Source organism: Falco biarmicus, chromosome 4 (assembly GCF_023638135.1).
Source record: "Falco biarmicus isolate bFalBia1 chromosome 4, bFalBia1.pri, whole genome shotgun sequence".
NCBI lineage: Eukaryota > Metazoa > Chordata > Aves > Falconiformes > Falconidae > Falco > Falco biarmicus.
In genome coordinates, this window is record NC_079291.1 from 107,275,115 (window position 1) to 107,292,603 (window position 17,489).

The 17,489-nt window shown below is 54.0% G+C and overlaps 2 protein-coding genes across 4 annotated transcripts; both read left to right on the forward strand.

Annotated features, from left to right (window-relative positions):
- Window positions 1–3,188: 3,188 nt before the first annotated feature.
- Window positions 3,189–5,725, forward strand: LOC130147671 (antigen-presenting glycoprotein CD1d-like). The gene is made up of 3 exons (XM_056335110.1): window positions 3,189–3,576; window positions 3,607–4,026; window positions 4,133–5,725. Exons 1-3 carry the CDS (start codon window positions 3,204–3,206, stop codon window positions 4,453–4,455), a joined length of 1,116 nt encoding a protein of 371 aa, XP_056191085.1. The 5' UTR covers window positions 3,189–3,203; the 3' UTR covers window positions 4,456–5,725.
- A 3,201-nt stretch (window positions 5,726–8,926) lies between these two features.
- Window positions 8,927–17,137, forward strand: LOC130148861 (T-cell surface glycoprotein CD1b-3-like). Of its 3 annotated transcripts, XM_056337945.1 has the most exons (6): window positions 8,927–9,079; window positions 10,358–10,618; window positions 11,181–11,459; window positions 11,566–11,850; window positions 11,978–12,074; window positions 12,209–12,392. In XM_056337945.1, the coding sequence occupies exons 1-6, from the start codon at window positions 9,007–9,009 to the stop codon at window positions 12,252–12,254; spliced, it is 1,041 nt and encodes a 346-aa protein (XP_056193920.1). In that variant the 5' UTR covers window positions 8,927–9,006; the 3' UTR covers window positions 12,255–12,392. The 3 variants fall into 3 exon arrangements, with proteins under 3 accessions (XP_056193920.1, XP_056193919.1, XP_056193921.1); XM_056337944.1 differs by lacking the exon at window positions 11,978–12,074 and having other exon boundaries at window positions 12,209–17,070; XM_056337946.1 differs by lacking the exons at window positions 11,566–11,850; window positions 11,978–12,074 and having other exon boundaries at window positions 12,209–17,137.
- The last annotated feature ends 352 nt before the right edge of the window (window positions 17,138–17,489 follow it).

The window sequence follows — 17,489 nt, forward strand, 5'->3', positions numbered from 1 at the left end:
AGCTGTTATCACCAAGCTATCTTTCAGCTAAATTAGAAAGGCAGAAATGCACTGCAGTTCCTCAAAAAATGTAACTTTTATCCTACTATGGTGAATATGTAATAACCCCAATAAAATTTCAGCCAAATAGTCATCCAGTTCAAGCCATTGTAGCTGTACTGCTGTAAGGAATTTTATTTGGTGTTAATTGGCAAGGCTTTGCGGGTAGGGGGAGGGCTACCAGGGTGACCTCTGAGGAAGGAGATCATTAAGGGCCCAGTGCTGATGATGGCCGATTCCGGTCAGTTCACCTCCATTGAAGAAGAGGAGGTTGTAGGAGTTCTGTGACAACATATTTAGGAATAGGAAGTAAACACCCAGAATAAGCAACAGCCAGGTCAGAGCAGCAGGAGGTACTCCATGGAACAGCAGGTACACCCCAAAGGAACTGTGGCCTGTAAGACCATGCCAGAAAAGGTACTTCCCCAAAGGGGCTGTGAATGGTAAGGGGACCCATCCTGAAGCAAAAAAAACAAGCAAGAAGGAAGAATCAGCAGAAGAAAAGTTTAAGGAATCAGGAGAGGCCAAAAGAAACAACTGTGCTCTGAGCACAACCTCTCATGCTGATGCCGCTGCATCAAAGGAAACAACCGTAACCTGAGGAGAGAAGACTGGAAAGTGGGAGGAGAGGTACCAGTGACACCACAGGTACCCACACAGCCAGGTTCCTGCACCAGTCCCAACAGCTACTCAGCCACCAGTGACCTCACATGCACCTGCACAAGCCAAAGGCCTGCTAATGGCCTACCAGCTGCTCAGCAAGAAGTGGCCAACGGTCACCTTAGAGGGGCCCAAGAGGACAAATGGTCACCTCCTAGGACTGTGTGGACAAAAGTGCCCCTGCCCCTTCCCTCACTGGCCACCCCATGGCTGCACTTTGCCATCCCACCAGCCACTCTCCTCTGACCCCAGCGTTGGTGGTCCTGCCGGCAAGAGTGTGGGTACTGTAACGGCACGGCTGGGCATCCCCTGGGTGATGCTGAGTAGAGCTGCCAGGGAACTGGGACCGTTGGTGCTATTTCTGGGCCTGCCAGGACACCACAGCATCCCTACTTCTCCATGAGACAGCTCCATGGAAGGGAAGGGGTTCAGTGTCCTTGTCTCCCCATACTTAACCCAGTGTCATGGGGTATTGGAGCTCAGCCCATAGCAGCTCCATATGGGCCTTCCCCATGTCCCCACCAGAGATCAGGACAGCCAATATGGAGACATGGAGCGGGGACACTTGGTTCCAGTTATGCTTGGAGGGCTCACATGGCACCCTGTCGCATTGCAGAGGGGACATGGCCAACCTGGTTATGTTTGGAGGTTATCAGGGCACCCCAGCTCAAATTTCCTCTCAGCTATTGTTTCAGTTCTGCCTTCACCCCCAACGTGGACATCCCCTGGAAAGGAGAAGAGAAACTGCAGGGTGAGGGGAGGCCCCAGGGGACAGCCAGGCACGAGCAGTGGGTAGGAGATATTGTGGGTGTCAGGCTGGCTCTGGTCACCCCATGGTCCCTCCAGCAGCACCGGGCACTGGTGACAATGGGGACAGAGCAGGGGGGTGGCCCTCACCATTCCTGTTCCCACACCCAGGGGGCACTTGGGGAGGGGGACATGGTTCCCCATCAAAGATGGTGGGAAGAAAAGGGAAGTGCCAGGCTACAGCCCAGCCCCAGGCCCTCTCCTGGGGGAGGAACTCTCCAGCACTGTGGGGTGCAGGGAAGCAGAGGAACAGATCCCAGGACACATGGTATGGATGGAGTTCCATGGAAATAGAGAAGCTATTCATCCACTACACCCTGCTGGAATGAGCCTTGGGGTGGGGGCCATCGTCTCATCCCTATTCCAGCTTGAGAATCCTGCCTGGCCAAATGCCACAGTTCCAAGTGTCTGATGACGTCTGTGGGAAACCATCCCTTCCAGGCCCCACAGCCCATGTCTCCCCGTGGGGGCCATCAGACTACAGCTGCTCCAAACCACCCGCTTCCTGCACCCTGAAAGGAGCTCCTGGAGGAGCTGCTTCCTCCAGCCCTGCCTGCACCCATCCCTGACCCCACAGCTGTGGGCCACACTGGAACTGCTCATCACCTCCTCCCTAGGAATCCCCTTCCCCAGGATCAGGACATCAGTCCTGAGGGGCCAGATATCACCAGCTCTCCTCACTCTTGGCCTCTAGAGCTGTCCATTGTCGTGGTCTTCACCTGCATGCCTGGCCCAGCTCTGCTCCTGTTGGTTTGCCACATCACGGGCTACTACTTGTGGCCCATCAGCATGGCCTGGCTGGGATGACCAGGTGATAGAGAAGCATGGGGCCAGTGCACAGCCTGGTGGCATGGGGAACTCAGGCATGTGGCCAGGCTGGGCTGTGGTAACAGGGTTTGGCTTGTTGCAAGGAAGGCAGGGAAGACAGCCATGTTGGGCAAACCTACCCAGTTAAGTAGGCAGCACAGAGCAGATGGAGGTGTCTGTGCTACGCAGTGTCTGACATGCTGGGCAAAAGTGGCAGTGAGGGACATTCCTGTCAGGGACAGTGGATGCAGCCCACTGCCAGGTGGCACCTCCACCTGTAATGGGGATAGAAAAGAGGGGTTGGGTCACCTGCAGTGCCGTGATCGTCAAGGTGCTGCTGCAGCCATGAGGGACCCCTCCTGCCGCCAGTGGGATGGCCTCACTCACACCCAAATTCCCCCAGCACTCACAGCCATATTCAGGATGCTCCAGAGCAGCCCACTCCGAGTGGGAACCTCAGGGCCCTGCCCAAAACCTCAGTGCCAGCCCCATTGGCTGCAAGGGGCACGAGCAGAACTGCCCAGCCAGAGCCACCCTGAAAAGTGTGCAGCCACGTCTGCCACAGCACCTTCGTCCTGCCCCTGCACCCACTACTGCACACTCAGGACTTTGCTGCTGGCACCATGCAGCCCCTTCGCCACGGCCTCCTTCTCCTATACCTCCTTCTCCTCTCTGGGACATGGGCAGACCTGGAGGGTAAGTGGGAGCCCTGACTCATCCACACCTGCTCCCAAGCCCCCAAGGGACCCCGTGGCTGAGGAGCTTCCTGCCACCCACTCACCTTGGGCACTTGACTCCTCACCCCTCCTTGTCCCTTGGCTCCACATCTCCCTGGCAGGGATGCAGCCACCCCAGGTGAGTGCAGGGGGTGGGAGCTGCAGCTTCTAAGGATGCAGGGTGCTTATGGGGGGCTTACAGGTCACTGCAGCCCTGAGGGCCCATCCCTCAGCCCCTCCGTTTTCCCCAGTCCTCTCCTCCCACTCCCATCTCCCCTGTCTTATTTAGGGACTTTCACTGTCCGGCTGCTCCAGACCTCCACCTTCCAAAATACCTCCTTTGTGGACACAGAGGGGCTGGGCTTCCTGGAAGACATCGAGCTTGGTTCTCTGGATAAGCACACTTGGGCCATCCGCTTCTACCAGCCCTGGGTGCGCCCAGCCCTGCGCCGCAGTGACTGGGACACCATTCAGAACATGATCAAGATCTATTTGCAGCGGTTCAGCCACCTGATCAATGAAGGTGCTATGCAGAAGGACGTGCCCTGTGAGTAGCCGGCTTTCTCTGTGCCCCCGCCCCCCCCCCCAGCAGCATCTGGGAAGTGGGGAAGGACCCAGGAGTGCTGGTGCTGCATAGGATACGCTGACCACATCCACAGGACAGCAGTTCTAGCCCTTTCAGTTCATGCAACCTTTCTCTCCTCTGCCCCTCCAGACCCGTTTGTGGCCCAATGCATGGCGGGCTGCAAGCTCTACCCAAACAGGACCTCCCAGGCCTTCACCTATGTGGGTTACAACGGCCAGGACTTCCTCAGCTTCAACACAGACAATGGCACCTGGGTCCTCTCCCAAGACACTGACCTGTCACGATACGTCCTGGCCATTCTCCAGAACTACACCGCCTTCAGTGAGCTGCTGGAAGTCTTCTTCAACGATACTTGTGTCGACGACATGGAGATGTTAGTGCAGTATGGGAAGGCAGCTCTGGAGAGACAAGGTGAGACAACCCTGACCCTGGCATGGCCACCCCAAAGCCCCCTGCACACTGGGGACAAGTGGTGCCCCACTGGGGCTCCCCCCATCGTTTGACTCTCACCCACCAGTGCCACCCGTGGCCGTGGTCTTCGCCCGCACACCCAGCCCAGCCCAGCTCCTTCTGGTTTGCCGCGTCACCGGCTTTTATCCACGGCCCATCAGTGTGGCCTGGCTGCGGGATGGCCAGGAGGTGCCACCAGGCCCAGCACTCAACACCAGCGCCATCCTGCCCAACGCTGACCTCACCTACCAGCTCCGCAGCATCCTGGCTGTGACCCCCCATGATGGGCACAGCTATGCCTGCCGTGTGCGCCACAGCAGCCTGGGCAGCCGCAGCCTCCTTATCCCATGGGGTAGGTGCCACCCATGGGGACAGGGATGGGGGTCCTGAGCCACTCTGCCTCACAGGATGGAACAAAGCCAGGAAAGCTCATGGCAGCCTCTGCTCTTGTTTCTCAGGTAACTCACAGGTGGTGCTGATTGCAGGGCTTGGAGCCGGGTTGCTGGCAGCCCTGGCTGTGGCTGTCATCACGGTGCTTTGGGTGAGGAGATGCAGGTGAGACCTCTTCTTCTCCAAAGCAACACTGGGAGAGGGGGGAAGGAAATGCCCCAGGGCATTGATGCACTTTAGCAACAAAGCTCCTCCGCCGGCCCTGCCGGCTGCTGTCTGCATCCCTACAGTCTTTCCCATGGAATACCCATGAGCCGTCCCCATCTCGTTTCAGAAAGCACCGGCAGATGGCAGAATCAGAGTCCAGGAACTCCATCCTGAACAAGGAAGCTTAGCTCGGTAGGGAGCCAACAGTCCCCGGTTCCTTCCACCACCTTCACAGCGACAAAAACTCTGCCTTTTTCTGCTTTGACAAAATTCTGGGCAAAGACAAGAGTGAGATCAACTCAACATGGAGATGCAGCAGGGAAACCTGGGGGGGCTTCTGGTCCACTTCAATTTGCTAAGCAGACAAGGATGCAAGTCTGAGACCTCCTCGCTCGTTACACGCAATCACCTCTTTTTACCTCTTGGCACTGCCTCACGCACCCGCTGAGGATCTTTAGGGCACCCCAATGTCCAGTGGCAGTTTCTTCCAGTTCTGGTACAATAACACATTTATCAGTAAGCGGTAAGCTGTGCCCTTCTACTGTCGCTTTCTAGTAATTTTTCCTAAAAGCTGCCTTTATTAACCATATTCCAGAAACGTGTGCATAGATAGAACTGTTCCACCCAGACTAACAGCACCTGGCCACAAACCCTTTTACGAAGTGCTGAGTAACACTGAAACGCTGATGTAATCTATGGGAGCTGAAGATGTGTATAAAATGAAATTAAAATGTTCATGTTTTCACTAAGTACACGTCTTTTCTCGGGATTTGCATGGGCTTGGGGAGGTTTTTACCAGCTGCAAATGAAGCTGGAGCACCACTGAATTATTGGTGCTAATTGCATGAAACACCAAAGCAAGAAAAAAAAAAAAGTGAGTTTGCATATGTACAAACATGTTCTTACATATTTTGTGGAAATAAGCAACTGTGCACAAAGGGGCAAAGTGGCCCCAAACCTCCTGATTAAGGAGAAGAAAGCCAGCTCCCTTTGGAGACAGTGGAGTTCAGACAGGCACAGGAAGGGATTTAGTTTGTGCTCCCAACCAACCCCACACTTGAACGCACGGCTTCAAAAGATTTGGTTTCTCAGAACAACTTCCTGGCAAAGTTTCATCAGCCATGTGCGAGCCAACTATCAGATGAGTCAGAAGGAAACCCAGTTGGCCTGTGGCCACATCCACTATAACTCCACCAGGGTTTGCTCTCCCCTGGCCAAACCCTGTGAACCACAGCGCTGTGGGCAGAACTGAACTTCCCTGACAGCCAGTCACCAGCCACCTCTGTGGGGCTCAAGGATCTTGCTGCAGGAGGAGTGATGCTGAGTCTCTCCCAGCCCTTTGCTGAGCTAGGACAGACAGATGAAACTCAGCTGTGGGCAGGGCTGGGAGCCCACAGACTCAGCACCAACAGGGCACAGGGGGCAATTCATCTCCCAAACGGAGTGAAACACCCTGCAGCATTCACAGGATATGGCAGGATGAAGCTCATCCACTAAATCTGGAGAACAGATGCCACTGGTGGGCAAATTTGGTAAGAAAAGGTGATCAAGTGCATGACCTCCTAAGAGACACTAAAATTGCACACACCCAAACACCCAGTACCAGGGAGGTGTCTGCAAGTGTGTGTTCACAGCCCCTGAGACCCTACAATAACACACACACAAACAGACATCTCAAGAGGTCTTTTCAGACATTTCAGCCCAGCCCAGTGGGTGCTGATGCCCACACACCCAGCGCAGCACCCAGAGGCACTGCAGCCCTGCCCATACCACTCCAACCCACCCAGGTGCAGCTCTGGGCTCAAGGGGGTTACAGCCCTCACCTGAGGGGGGACTGCAAGGACCAGTATTACCTGCATGGTCTGGGAGGACCAATGATCACATGTAGTAGAACTGCAAAGTCATACAGTCACCTGGGGGGTGGACAGTGAGAATCAGTGGTCACCTGGGAGGACTGTAAGAACCAATGTCACCTGAGGGAACTGTGGGGCCCAATGGTGACCTGGGGGCAGACTCTGAGGACCAAGAGTCACATGAGGGGACTGTAGAGACCAATGGTCTGTATGGACAAACAGCCCCCAGACCTCTTTGGTCTCTTGCTGACCAAAGGAAGTAACAATATCGAGGAGGAAGACGTTATGACTTCTACAGCAACTAAGAAAATGAAAATAAAACAAGAAAAACATGAGGACAAGTACATTTAATAGAGCTGAGTGTCGCGGTTTAACCCTGGCTGACAACCCAGCCCCACGCAGCCACTTGCTCACTCCCCCTCACCCAGAGGGATGGGGAGGAGAATTAGAAAGGAATGTAAAACTCGAGGATTGAGATAAGAACAATTTAATAGGTAAAGCAAAAGCTGCATATGCAAGCAAAGCAAAACAAGGAATTCATTCACTACTTCCCATCGGCAGGCAGCTGCTCAGCCATCCCCAGGAAAGCAGGGCTCCATCATGCATAACGGTTACTCGGGAAGGCAAAAGTCGTAATGCTGAATGTCCCCCACTTCTTTCTTCTTCCCCCAGTTTATGTACTCAGCATGACATCATATGGTATGGCATATCCCTTTGGCTAGTTTGGGTCAGCTGTCCTGGCTGTGTCCCCTCCCCGTTTACCCATGCCCCTCCAGCCTTCTCTCTAGCAGGGCCCAAGAAACCAAAAAGTCCTTGACTTAGTATAAACATGACCCAGCAACAACTAAAAACATCAGTGTCCTATCAACATTGTTCTCACATCAGAGCCAAACCACCACACTGTACTAGCTCTAAGAAGAAAACTAAATCTATCCCAGCTGAAACCAAGACAATGAGGAAGAGCTAAAGCAGAAATTCTGGTCCACTGCAAGAGTGGGAGACATCTGGAGAAAACTCAGAGAGGGCTTAACACATCATGACACCCACACAGCCAGGTTCCTGCACCAGTCCCAACAGCTACTCAGCCACCAGTGACCTCACATGCACCTGCACAAGCCAAAGGCCTGCTAATGGCCTACCAGCTGCTCAGCAAGAAGTGGCCAACGGTCACCTTAGAGGGGCCCAAGAGGACAAATGGTCACCTCCTAGGACTGTGTGGACAAAAGCGCCCCTGCCCCTTCCCTCACTGGCCACCCCATGGCTGCACTTTGCCATCCCACCAGCCACTCTCCTCTGACCCCAGCGTTGGTGGTCCTGCCGGCAAGAGTGTGGGTACTGTAACGGCACGGCTGGGCATCCCCTGGGTGATGCTGAGTAGAGCTGCCAGGGAACTGGGACCGTTGGTGCTATTTCTGGGCCTGCCAGGACACCACAGCATCCCTACTTCTCCATGAGACAGCTCCATGGAAGGGAAGGGGTTCAGTGTTTGGAAGGTACCAGATCACACACCCCCAAACTTCCCCTCAGCTGTTGTTTCAGTTCTGCCTTCACCCCCAACGTGGACATCCCCTGGAAAGGAGAAGAGAAACTGCAGGGTGAGGGGAGGCCCCAGGGGACAGCCAGGCACGAGCAGTGGGTAGGAGATATTGTGGGTGTCAGGCTGGCTCTGGTCACCCCATGGTCCCTCCAGCAGCACCGGGCACTGGTGACAATGGGGACAGAGCAGGGGGGTGGCCCTCACCATTCCTGTTCCCACACCCAGGGGGCACTTGGGGAGGGGGACATGGTTCCCCATCAAAGATGGTGGGAAGAAAAGGGAAGTGCCAGGCTACAGCCCAGCCCCAGGCCCTCTCCTGGGGGCATTTATGGGTGAGCTGGAACTCTCCAGCACTGTTCCTGCAGCCATGGCCCGATGGGACCTGCTTATCACCCCCTCTCTGGGAATCCCCGTCCCCAGGGTTAGGCAGGTGGTGCAGGAGGAACCTGAGCTGGAGGTGCTGTGGAGGATCCAAAGTAGCCTTTCTCCCTGTGCAAGGTCTGTAAGGACATCAGCCATCTTTCTCCAGTCAGGGCTGAAACTCAAAAGCCATCATCACGTCAATCAGAGCTGATGCATGCCATAAGAAAATGGATAGGGGCAAGGTACCATCAGTGGGGAGAGGGAGCAGGTAGACCCAGCTCGGGTCCTTGAGCACCCATTTTCTCCTAGTTTAATCTCCTGGGCCTCCCTTTACCTGCCTCTCCTCCTGGCCAGGCTCTCTCCAGCCCTAGCCTGTCATGGCACTTCATGCTCAAGACCTTATTTCAGCTTTCCTCCATCCCACGTGCCCCCAGCTCAGGACCTCTGGGTCCCTCCCCAACACATCTGCACCAGTCCCATTGGTGGAGAGCCACCGTCACGACTGCTGGGCTGGGCTGAAGCGTGGGACGCTTGAGGTTCCTCCTCCCCCACAGTCACTGCTGCTTCTGCTTCAGCCTTGCCACATGCACCATGCAGCCCCCTCATCTCCTCCTCTTCCTCTTTCTCCCTCTCCTCCTCCCTGGGATGCAGGGAGACCCAGAGGGTAAGTGGGAGCCCTGATGCACCCCAGCCTCTCCCCCCCATTAGAGGACCCCACAGGTTCCTCAGGGGAGAAACAGCCAGGCCACTGTCACCTGCTGGGAGCCGGGCGGGGGGGGGGGGGGGGGGGGGGAGGAGGGGCGGGTGATGTGTGATCCCTAGCATCAAAGGGTCACCCCTCACCACACAGCACCCAAAGGTGTCCTGCCCTGCTCACCCTCTCTGTTCCTGCCTCCAGCTTGGGGCTTCATGCCCCACCAGCTCCAGCACAGGGGCTCGCGTACCCAAGCATAAGTGAGGCCAGGGGACCCCAGCCAGGCCCGGGGTGTTGGGGTTCCCCCAAAGGTTCCTTCCTGCTGCAGGGAGCCCATGGGTGCCAGGGGTGCCTGAGCCCCACGTGGTACTGTAGGCCCCTTCCAGCAGCTCCTTGTTCGTTGAGGAGCTGCACCTGTGAGAGTGTGTTTCGGGTGCTGCCGTCACACAGAACATTTCACCCCAACCCCATAAGACTTCACATTTCCGGGGGGGGGGGAGTAGGGGGGGCAGGGTTGGGCAGAAGCAGATAACATAGGAACACAGGACTGATCTCTGGGCTGCGCTACTCTGCTGCCTCTGGCTGGGTCCAGTCTCCTTGAGCTCCTGATGCCCAGGAGCCCTCAAACCTGGATGAAATGCCCTTTCCCCTCCTCCAGCCTCCACATCCTCTGTGCCCACGTGCAGGTCTCTAGCAGATTCAGGTCCTGGCGTGGGTGCTTCTTCTGGGGGAAGCATCACCCCAAACGAGCACTGAGGTGCCCCCCCCGCTGCTCTGCACGGCCAGACAGCAGGTGCTGGGCAGGAAGGAGGCAGTGAGGGGATGAGGTGCCTGAACTACTGTAAGGGAGATAAACATCTGGAAAGTAAAATGGAGAAGGAAAAAGAGCAGCAGAGGGAGAGGAAATTCAAACAGCAAAGCAACCCTGAGCGGGCTGAAGGGCACAGAATCAGAGAACAGTTTGAGTTGGAAGGGACCTTTAAAGGTCAACTAGTCCAACACCCTCGCAATGGGCAGGGACATCTTCAACTAGATCAGGTTGCTCAGAGCCCCATCCGACCTGACCTTGAATGTTTCCAAGGATGGGGCATCTACCACATCTTTGGGCAACCTGTGCCAGTGTTTCACCACCCACACTGTAAAAAATTACTGCCTTATATGTAATTTGAATCCCATTTCCCCTCCAGTACCCTCCCACCCCCATATCATCTTTCCTGCAGCCTTTCCCACCTCAATCCTCTTTCCCAGCGCAGACACAAGTTTTCCAGCTGCTCCAGACCAGCTCCTTCACCAACATCAGCTCTGCTGAGGTGTCCGGGGTGGCCTTCCTGGGGGACGTGCCCATCTATACACTGGATCCTGCCAACTGGAGCATCCATTTCTACTGGCCCTGGGCCAGCCAGGCTGCAGCTGAAGGTGATGTAGGGAAGATCAAATCCCACTCCAAACTCTTTCTGCGCAGTATGGTCCGATTCGTGCATGAAACAGCCCAGCAGGCGCAACTGGACTGTAAGTACAGGGATGACCCCAGCCAGAGCTTCAGCCCTTTTCCCAGGATTCTGGTTGTGCCCTCCTCCCCACTGGGGTGGCCTTTGCGGGGTCTCAGAGGGTGCAACAGCTCCTGAATGGGTATTGGGAAACGCTGCAGCTGCCAGGGCACACGGCGAGCAGGGGGGCGGGGGTAACACACTAAAAACACCCCTCAAGACTCCTGACATCTGCCACAGGAGACCCCCTCTGCACACCGGGGACCTGCCACTACATTTACTGGGACTGCAGGACCCACATAGCACAAATCAAGGAAAGAGAAAGTCTGGGGCAAATATTTTGGGGGACAACATTCTGTTTGAGCCAGCCTGTGCTAACTGGCCCCATATTCACTCCAGCCTTTCAGGGGGACTAAGGGCTTGCAGGGTGTCCCAGGGCTTCCTGAAGCATGGCCCCATGTCCTGCTTCCCACTGCACCTTGCTGCCCATTGCACGCCTGCATGTGTCTCCAGCCACACCCGACCTCATGCCACACATGTTCCACACAGTCATGGGACCTCTCCACTGGCTCTGCTCTTGGCAGATCCTTTTGTGGTCCAGGTCCGTGGGGGCTGTGTGCTGTACCCCAATAGGACAAGCTGGAGCTTCATGGATGTCGGGGAGAGCGGGAGAGACCTTATAACTTTCGAGATGGAGAGGCAGCGCTGGAAGCCCCAGCAGTCATCCCTGCTAGCAGAGTTGGTCAGCAAGTCCCTCACCAACAAGGCCATCATAGGGCTCCTGGAGCACATCCTCTCCATTTCCTGCCAGAGCCATATCCTCAGCTTGTGCAGGTATGGGAGAGCTGATCTGGAGAGACAAGGTGAGACAACCCTGACCCTGGCATGGCCACCCCAAAGCCCCCTGCACACTGGGGACAAGTGGTGCCCCACTGGGGCTCCCCCCATCGTTTGACTCTCACCCACCAGTGCCACCCGTGGCCGTGGTCTTCGCCCGCACACCCAGCCCAGCCCAGCTCCTTCTGGTTTGCCGCGTCACCGGCTTTTATCCACGGCCCATCAGTGTGGCCTGGCTGCGGGATGGCCAGGAGGTGCCACCAGGCCCAGCACTCAACACCAGCGCCATCCTGCCCAACGCTGACCTCACCTACCAGCTCCGCAGCATCCTGGCTGTGACCCCCCATGATGGGCACAGCTATGCCTGCCGTGTGCGCCACAGCAGCCTGGGCAGCCGCAGCCTCCTTATCCCATGGGGTAGGTGCCACCCATGGGGACAGGGACAGGGCACAGGGTGCAGGTAACAGCCACTGGCCCTGCAAGGGGTAGCTCCTGCCTGGTGCTGCCACACTCACAGAGCTGCCCTGTTCTCTCCCTGTCCCAGTAAATCACAGCGCAGCTCCAACTGTTGGCATTGCCATCGTAGTGCTGGTTCTTGTGGCCACAGCCTCTGCTGTGGGGTTTTGGTGGTGGAAGCGCAGGTGAGGTCTCCCTCCCACCAACAGTTCTGAGCTTTATGGGCAGATGGGTCAGGCCCAGGGGTCGCAGCAGCAGCAGCTCTGCAAAGATGAACTCCCCAGCCCCTAGTGTGGCTCATGGCAGCCCCCCGTTACAGGAAAGGTAACGAAGCCACATGGGAGACCCAGGAATCCATCATTTGAGGCCTGGCTGCCCACACAGCAACAAGATCCATCGCTGCCAAGTCTCCCTGCTCATCTCATGTCCCATCCTGGACCTATCAGCACCAACAAGGGTTTACTCTGGAAAACCACTACATTAAATAGCTACAAACTTTCCCAGCTGCATGTGGCTCTCACCTTCCTTCCTCATCACGAGGTCCTCCCAGGAAACACCCCAATGCACTGCAAAGACCCCATATAGCGTCCAAGAAGACTATCCCTTTTCCTGGGCACTGGCCAATCTCTCCTGGTGTGTCAGGAGAAGCAATTCCTTCGCCAACCTCTCCCACGTGTCAGCATGTCTGTGGCCAGGGTCTGTCCCTGGCAGAAGGGCAGTGACAGCCTGGAACAGACCAGCATGGGGCTGCTGAGTGGGATGAAGGATGGAGCACGCCACAAACCAGGGAGAAATGGAGGGATCTGAGCTGTTTTGCTGGGGAGAGAAGGGAAAGGAAGGACCCAAGTGACACCTCTGATCCCCTGACATGGGGAGGTGTTTCAAGTGGGTGTGAAGTCACTCTGGCTCCAGTGCTGACCTCACTCTTGGGATTGTTTTGGGTCAGGATCTCCTCCACTCCTGACTCCTGACCCTGCAAAAGCTGGAGGGGTTGGGGACAGTCACCCTCCCAATATATCTGGCAGCCATAAAAGAGCTACACTGAGGTTCTGGGAGGACTGTGTCTTTGAGAAACATGCTCCCAAGAAGGGTGGTGTGGTGGGTTGACCTTGGCTAGCTACCAAGTGCCCACCAAGCCACTCCATCTCTCCCCCTCCTCAAATGGACAAGAGGGAGAAAAGACAACAAAAGACTCGTGGGTTGAGGTAAGGACAGGGAGGTCACCCAGCTTGGGGAAATCATCTATCGCCAATCAAAATCAGAATAGGATAATAAGAAATAAGAACAAATATTAAAAACACCTTCCCCCCACCCCTCCCTTCTTCCCAAGCTTAACTTCATTTTGACTTCTATACCTTCTCCTCCCAAGTAGCACAGTAGGATGCGGAATGGGGATTGCCATCAGTTTATTACACATTTTCTCTGTCACTCCTTCCTCCTCACCCTGCTCTGGCATGGGGGCCCACTCATAGGAGACAGTCCTTCATTAACTTCTCCAGTGTGGGTCCTTCCCATGGAGTGCAGTCCTTCAGGAATGGGCACAAGTGACAGCAAAGGATATTCCCATCAGGGACAGCGGGTGCAGCCCACAGCCAGGCAGCACTCCCCCCTGCATCAGGGGTAGAAAAGAGGGGTGGCACTGCCCCAGGTGTCAAGGTGCCATCGTGACCATGGGCAACCCCACCTGCAGCCAGGGTATGGCCTTGCTCCTGCCCAAATTCTCCCAGCACTTGAGGCCACAAGCCATGGTGCCGCGACACAACCTTCCTGTCCTCCTGTGTCACCCCACAGGCAAGGGGCTCTCCTTTACCTGCCCACCCAGGTGTGTGCCCTCACACCCTTCTTCATCCCCCTTCCCACTGTGTCCCTATCCCATCCCCGGCCCCTTCCCCCACCTTCAATGTCCCTCCCTCTCCTCGCACATCCCCAGCCCTGCTGCTGGCCCCATTCCCTGCTCCCCTTCCCCAGCCCCACCTGTCCCTCCTCTGATTTTACACATGCGGTGAGGTGGAACTAAGTCAATTATTGTGTGTCAATTGGCACTTAACAAGGTGTCCATTCAGGAAGATCAGTTGGGCCCAGCTGTTCAGCACAGAGTGGGGAGGATTCGGTACAGATACAGATTTAGGGGCACAGATGTGCGGGAGTCTTCCTGCCTCCGCTGAAGCAACACCAGGCTACGAGACTCCCACTTCACCCTGGGCATCACTCAGTTGGTTTGCTTGTTACACTGCATCTATTATCTGTTTTGTGAGACAGACGTGCTGCTCAAGACAAACTCCTGACTCCACTTAGAGCTGAATACAGTCATTGATGGTTAGGTCGGGATAGCAGGGGGAGGGAGAGCACCACTACACGGACATAAAGTTTCTTTTGATGGTTCTAAGTTGCCTTGTTGCAGTGTCATTAAACCTTACATGGAATAGTAGGATAATCTGTAGGGTTCACCAGGCTTGGCATTGCCAATGAGAGCTGGTGGGCAGCAAATTTCTCTGCAAAAACTTTCTAGACAGCCAAAGGGTGCCTCAGTGCCCCTCAGCAAGGAATCTGCAATTACCAACACTTTGTGGGCTTTTGCCCCTGCCCCTCCTTGCTCCCCTGTTTGCAATGATTCTGCAATGAGCCAGGAGGCATTTTAGGAATAGTGCAGTGAAAACAGAGCTAGCAGTGCTAATCTAACCCAAGAGCGGGATGTTCTTGAAGTGGCAAAATGTGTGCTGTTTTGTTTTCTCCATGGGAGGATTTTAGGAGTCCATTTTTGCTCTCGGCTTCTTGTTCCCTAACATGGATTTACTGCGATGTTGTAGAGTTGGAGCCTCCCCTCCAGCGCACCAAGTTCTAGGGCGGAGAAGAAGCAGCACAAACCCCAGTTAGCAAACACACAATGCACTAAAGTGTTTATTTCCAGATAAACAAATCAAATCAAATGGAAAAAAGGCATAGATGCTCTCAGGGTATGTGAAATGCAGTTCATCAGACCCATTCCATCAAAAGGGAACAAAAGTAAGACCAAGTGTGAATCAGCATGATGGTTCAATATAATTTATTTCTGGTTTTGAAAACTCCAAAAAGACATCTGAGCAATTTGTTTCTCTTTCTATATTTCTAAATAGATGCAAGGTAAGAATGAGTTATTGACTAAAAATAAAAATAAGCCTCTTATCTTTTTGTGTCCTTAAGTAGAAAGTGGGATGTGCTGCATTAATCAAGCCTTGATTGGAAGCCCTGTGTAAGATGGGTGTACTGAAAAGAAAGATCTGATAAAGCTCTACTTTCTGCAGGCAATTTTCCCTCTCTCAGGAAATCTTCTGCAAGAGACATAAGCCTTTTATAAGAAACTGTCACAAGCAATATCTTTGGTGGGCTCTTCCTTTCTCTGTACACATTAATCAAATTGTGATTTGCCAAGGCTTACCTCAGACACCTCTTAACTTTGTGGTACCTAGTGCAGCACAGTAAAACAACAAAGTATTATGGCCCCTAAATACTTTCTAGTGTTGTCTATTTCACCGTGCATGTGCTCAGACCACGTATCTAAGTTTTGTCCCATTAGAGCTAGACTTTTCTATTTTGGCACTATTGGTAATGGCGTGCTGACGGGAGCTGTTTCAGTTAATAGAAATTACAAAGGAGCAGAGGAGTTGCCAGACTGTATCTCCTCTGCCTCGCGACACTGCTCTTGTATACCATCCACCACGTCAGCTCAGGGGTCCTGTTGCTTGGATTTGCCAATACCATGGTAAATCACAGCAAGCCTTCTAATTCTATGAGGAAAGCAAGCATGAGCCCTGGTTATCTGTTGTTTTTTCTCCCCCCCCCTTCCCTCAATGCTGTGCCACTATCAACCACGTATACAAATCATCAAGATTAAACCAGCTTTGGGGAGAATCCTTCCTCAGTTCTTATGACCCCTCTTGCACGGGGTTATACATCGGGGGTGTTTGTGCTGGGATCCATCCAACTGCACGCAGTGGTTTGTCAGTCGTTGTGTCCATTAAAACACGCTGGTGAGATTAGTCCGTGACAGCTGCCAAGTAACATTCAGGGGTTTGGCTTTTTAAAAATGCTTCCTGCATTTGCTTTTACCAGCTTATACAATGATGATGGCTGTGCCGGGGCAAGGCGTGACAGCTACTTACTGAAGTTAACCTGGGATGGGATGGTAAAAGCCTTGTTGCAGCCGGCTGGTTTTGAGAGCGCTGCGACAATTGGTGCCCCGCGTGAGGATCGACCTCGGGACCATCAGATTATGAGACTGAGTGTAGTGAGCGATGACAGTGGTGACGGCTGTGCCGGGGGACATCTGAAGTTTTGAACAGTGACGGCGGTGCCCAACGTAGAGGAGACAGGCGGGGATAGCCTGCAATCCAGATCACGTTGAGATAGGCGGGAAGAGCCTGGGGATCTGGATCAGACGCCGGTAAAGGTGAGCCGTTGGGATCAAGAAGGAAGCCTGACTGCCGTGGAGTTAAGAGACTGAGGGTAACGGGCGATAGCGGCAGAGGACACGGCCAGACATGGCAGCGGCCCGCAGCAGCGGTGAGTCCAGAGACGGGTCCGGCCAGACAGCGGTGATGGCTGTGCTGGGGGAAGGCGTGGAAGCAGCACGGTGCCGCGGGCGGCTCCTGCCATTGCTGCTGCTGCTCCTTGGCCTGGTGGTATTCTTGCCGGTGTTTATGTGCTTGTTGAAGGTGTCTCCACTTGTAGAAGAAATGGGTGACCACAAGGATGTTGAAAAGTTCTTCAGGACACAGAATAATGTATTAGTGCTGTATTCTAGATCTGCTGCTGTTGAAAGCTCATTCAGGTTACTGTCCGGTGTGACCCAGGAGGTGAAAGGACGACATACTATAAGCTCATTAGAACTTCCCTCTGAAGAAAACAAAATCCCAGATGTCAAGAAAGCAGATGAGAAGAAAGGTGATCAGCCCACAGAAGCTGAAAAGCCCAAGATAAAAGTGAAGAAGAAATATGTGTATGAGTTCAGGGACAAATTGTCTGGACTGTATGAGAAGTTTATTTGTGAAAAGGTTGTGCTGATTGTTAAATACATAAGGCACGAAATGTTAAGAAGAAAAAAAGAGTTCAGGAACAAGTTGTCCGAACTGTATGAAAAGTTTATTTGTGAAAACGTTGTGATGATTGTTAAAAACATAAGGTATGAAATGTTAAAAAAAAAAAGGGAGGGGGGGAATTGCAGAGAAATGAAGCTGGGTTAATTAACATTGATATTACACAGCTGTGGGCTGGCTTCAGGGGCGGTGGGCTGGCTGATGTGGATGGATAATGTGCAGCTGTGGCTGGTTCCTGCTAAGTAGTTAAATAGCTCTAAGGGGGATAGAAGAAAAGCCCTCAAGGAAGAGAGACCTGGAAAAAGTAGAGGGAGGAGAGAGTGTGTGTGCCCTGGATGTAGGAGACAAGGAGGAGGATGCAACAGAGGCAATAAACGGAGGGGCTGGCCTGAAGAGTATGAAGAAACAGCACAAACAGTAGACAAACTGTTGAAACCTTGTGGGGAATTGATGGCTGTGGTGGAGCAAAGTGTGACAACTACTTACTGAAGTTAATCTGGTAAGCTGATGGTAAAAGCCTTGTTGCAG

Bases quoted from the DNA above. Each gene is read 5' to 3' on its own strand.
- LOC130147671 (XM_056335110.1), top strand. From the start codon at position 3,204: ATGCAGGGTGCTTATGGGGGGCTTACAGGTCACTGCAGCCCTGAGGGC. The intron at 3,577-3,606 runs GTGAGTAGCCGG...CTGTGCCCCCGC, and splicing joins TATGCAGAAGGACGTGCCCT to CCCCCCCCCCAGCAGCATCT. The intron at 4,027-4,132 runs GTGAGACAACCC...CTCACCCACCAG, and splicing joins GGCAGCTCTGGAGAGACAAG to TGCCACCCGTGGCCGTGGTC.
- LOC130148861 (XM_056337944.1), top strand. From the start codon at position 9,007: ATGCAGCCCCCTCATCTCCTCCTCTTCCTCTTTCTCCCTCTCCTCCTC. The intron at 11,460-11,565 runs GTGAGACAACCC...CTCACCCACCAG, and splicing joins AGCTGATCTGGAGAGACAAG to TGCCACCCGTGGCCGTGGTC. The intron at 11,851-12,208 runs GTAGGTGCCACC...CCCCCGTTACAG, and splicing joins CAGCCTCCTTATCCCATGGG to GAAAGGTAACGAAGCCACAT.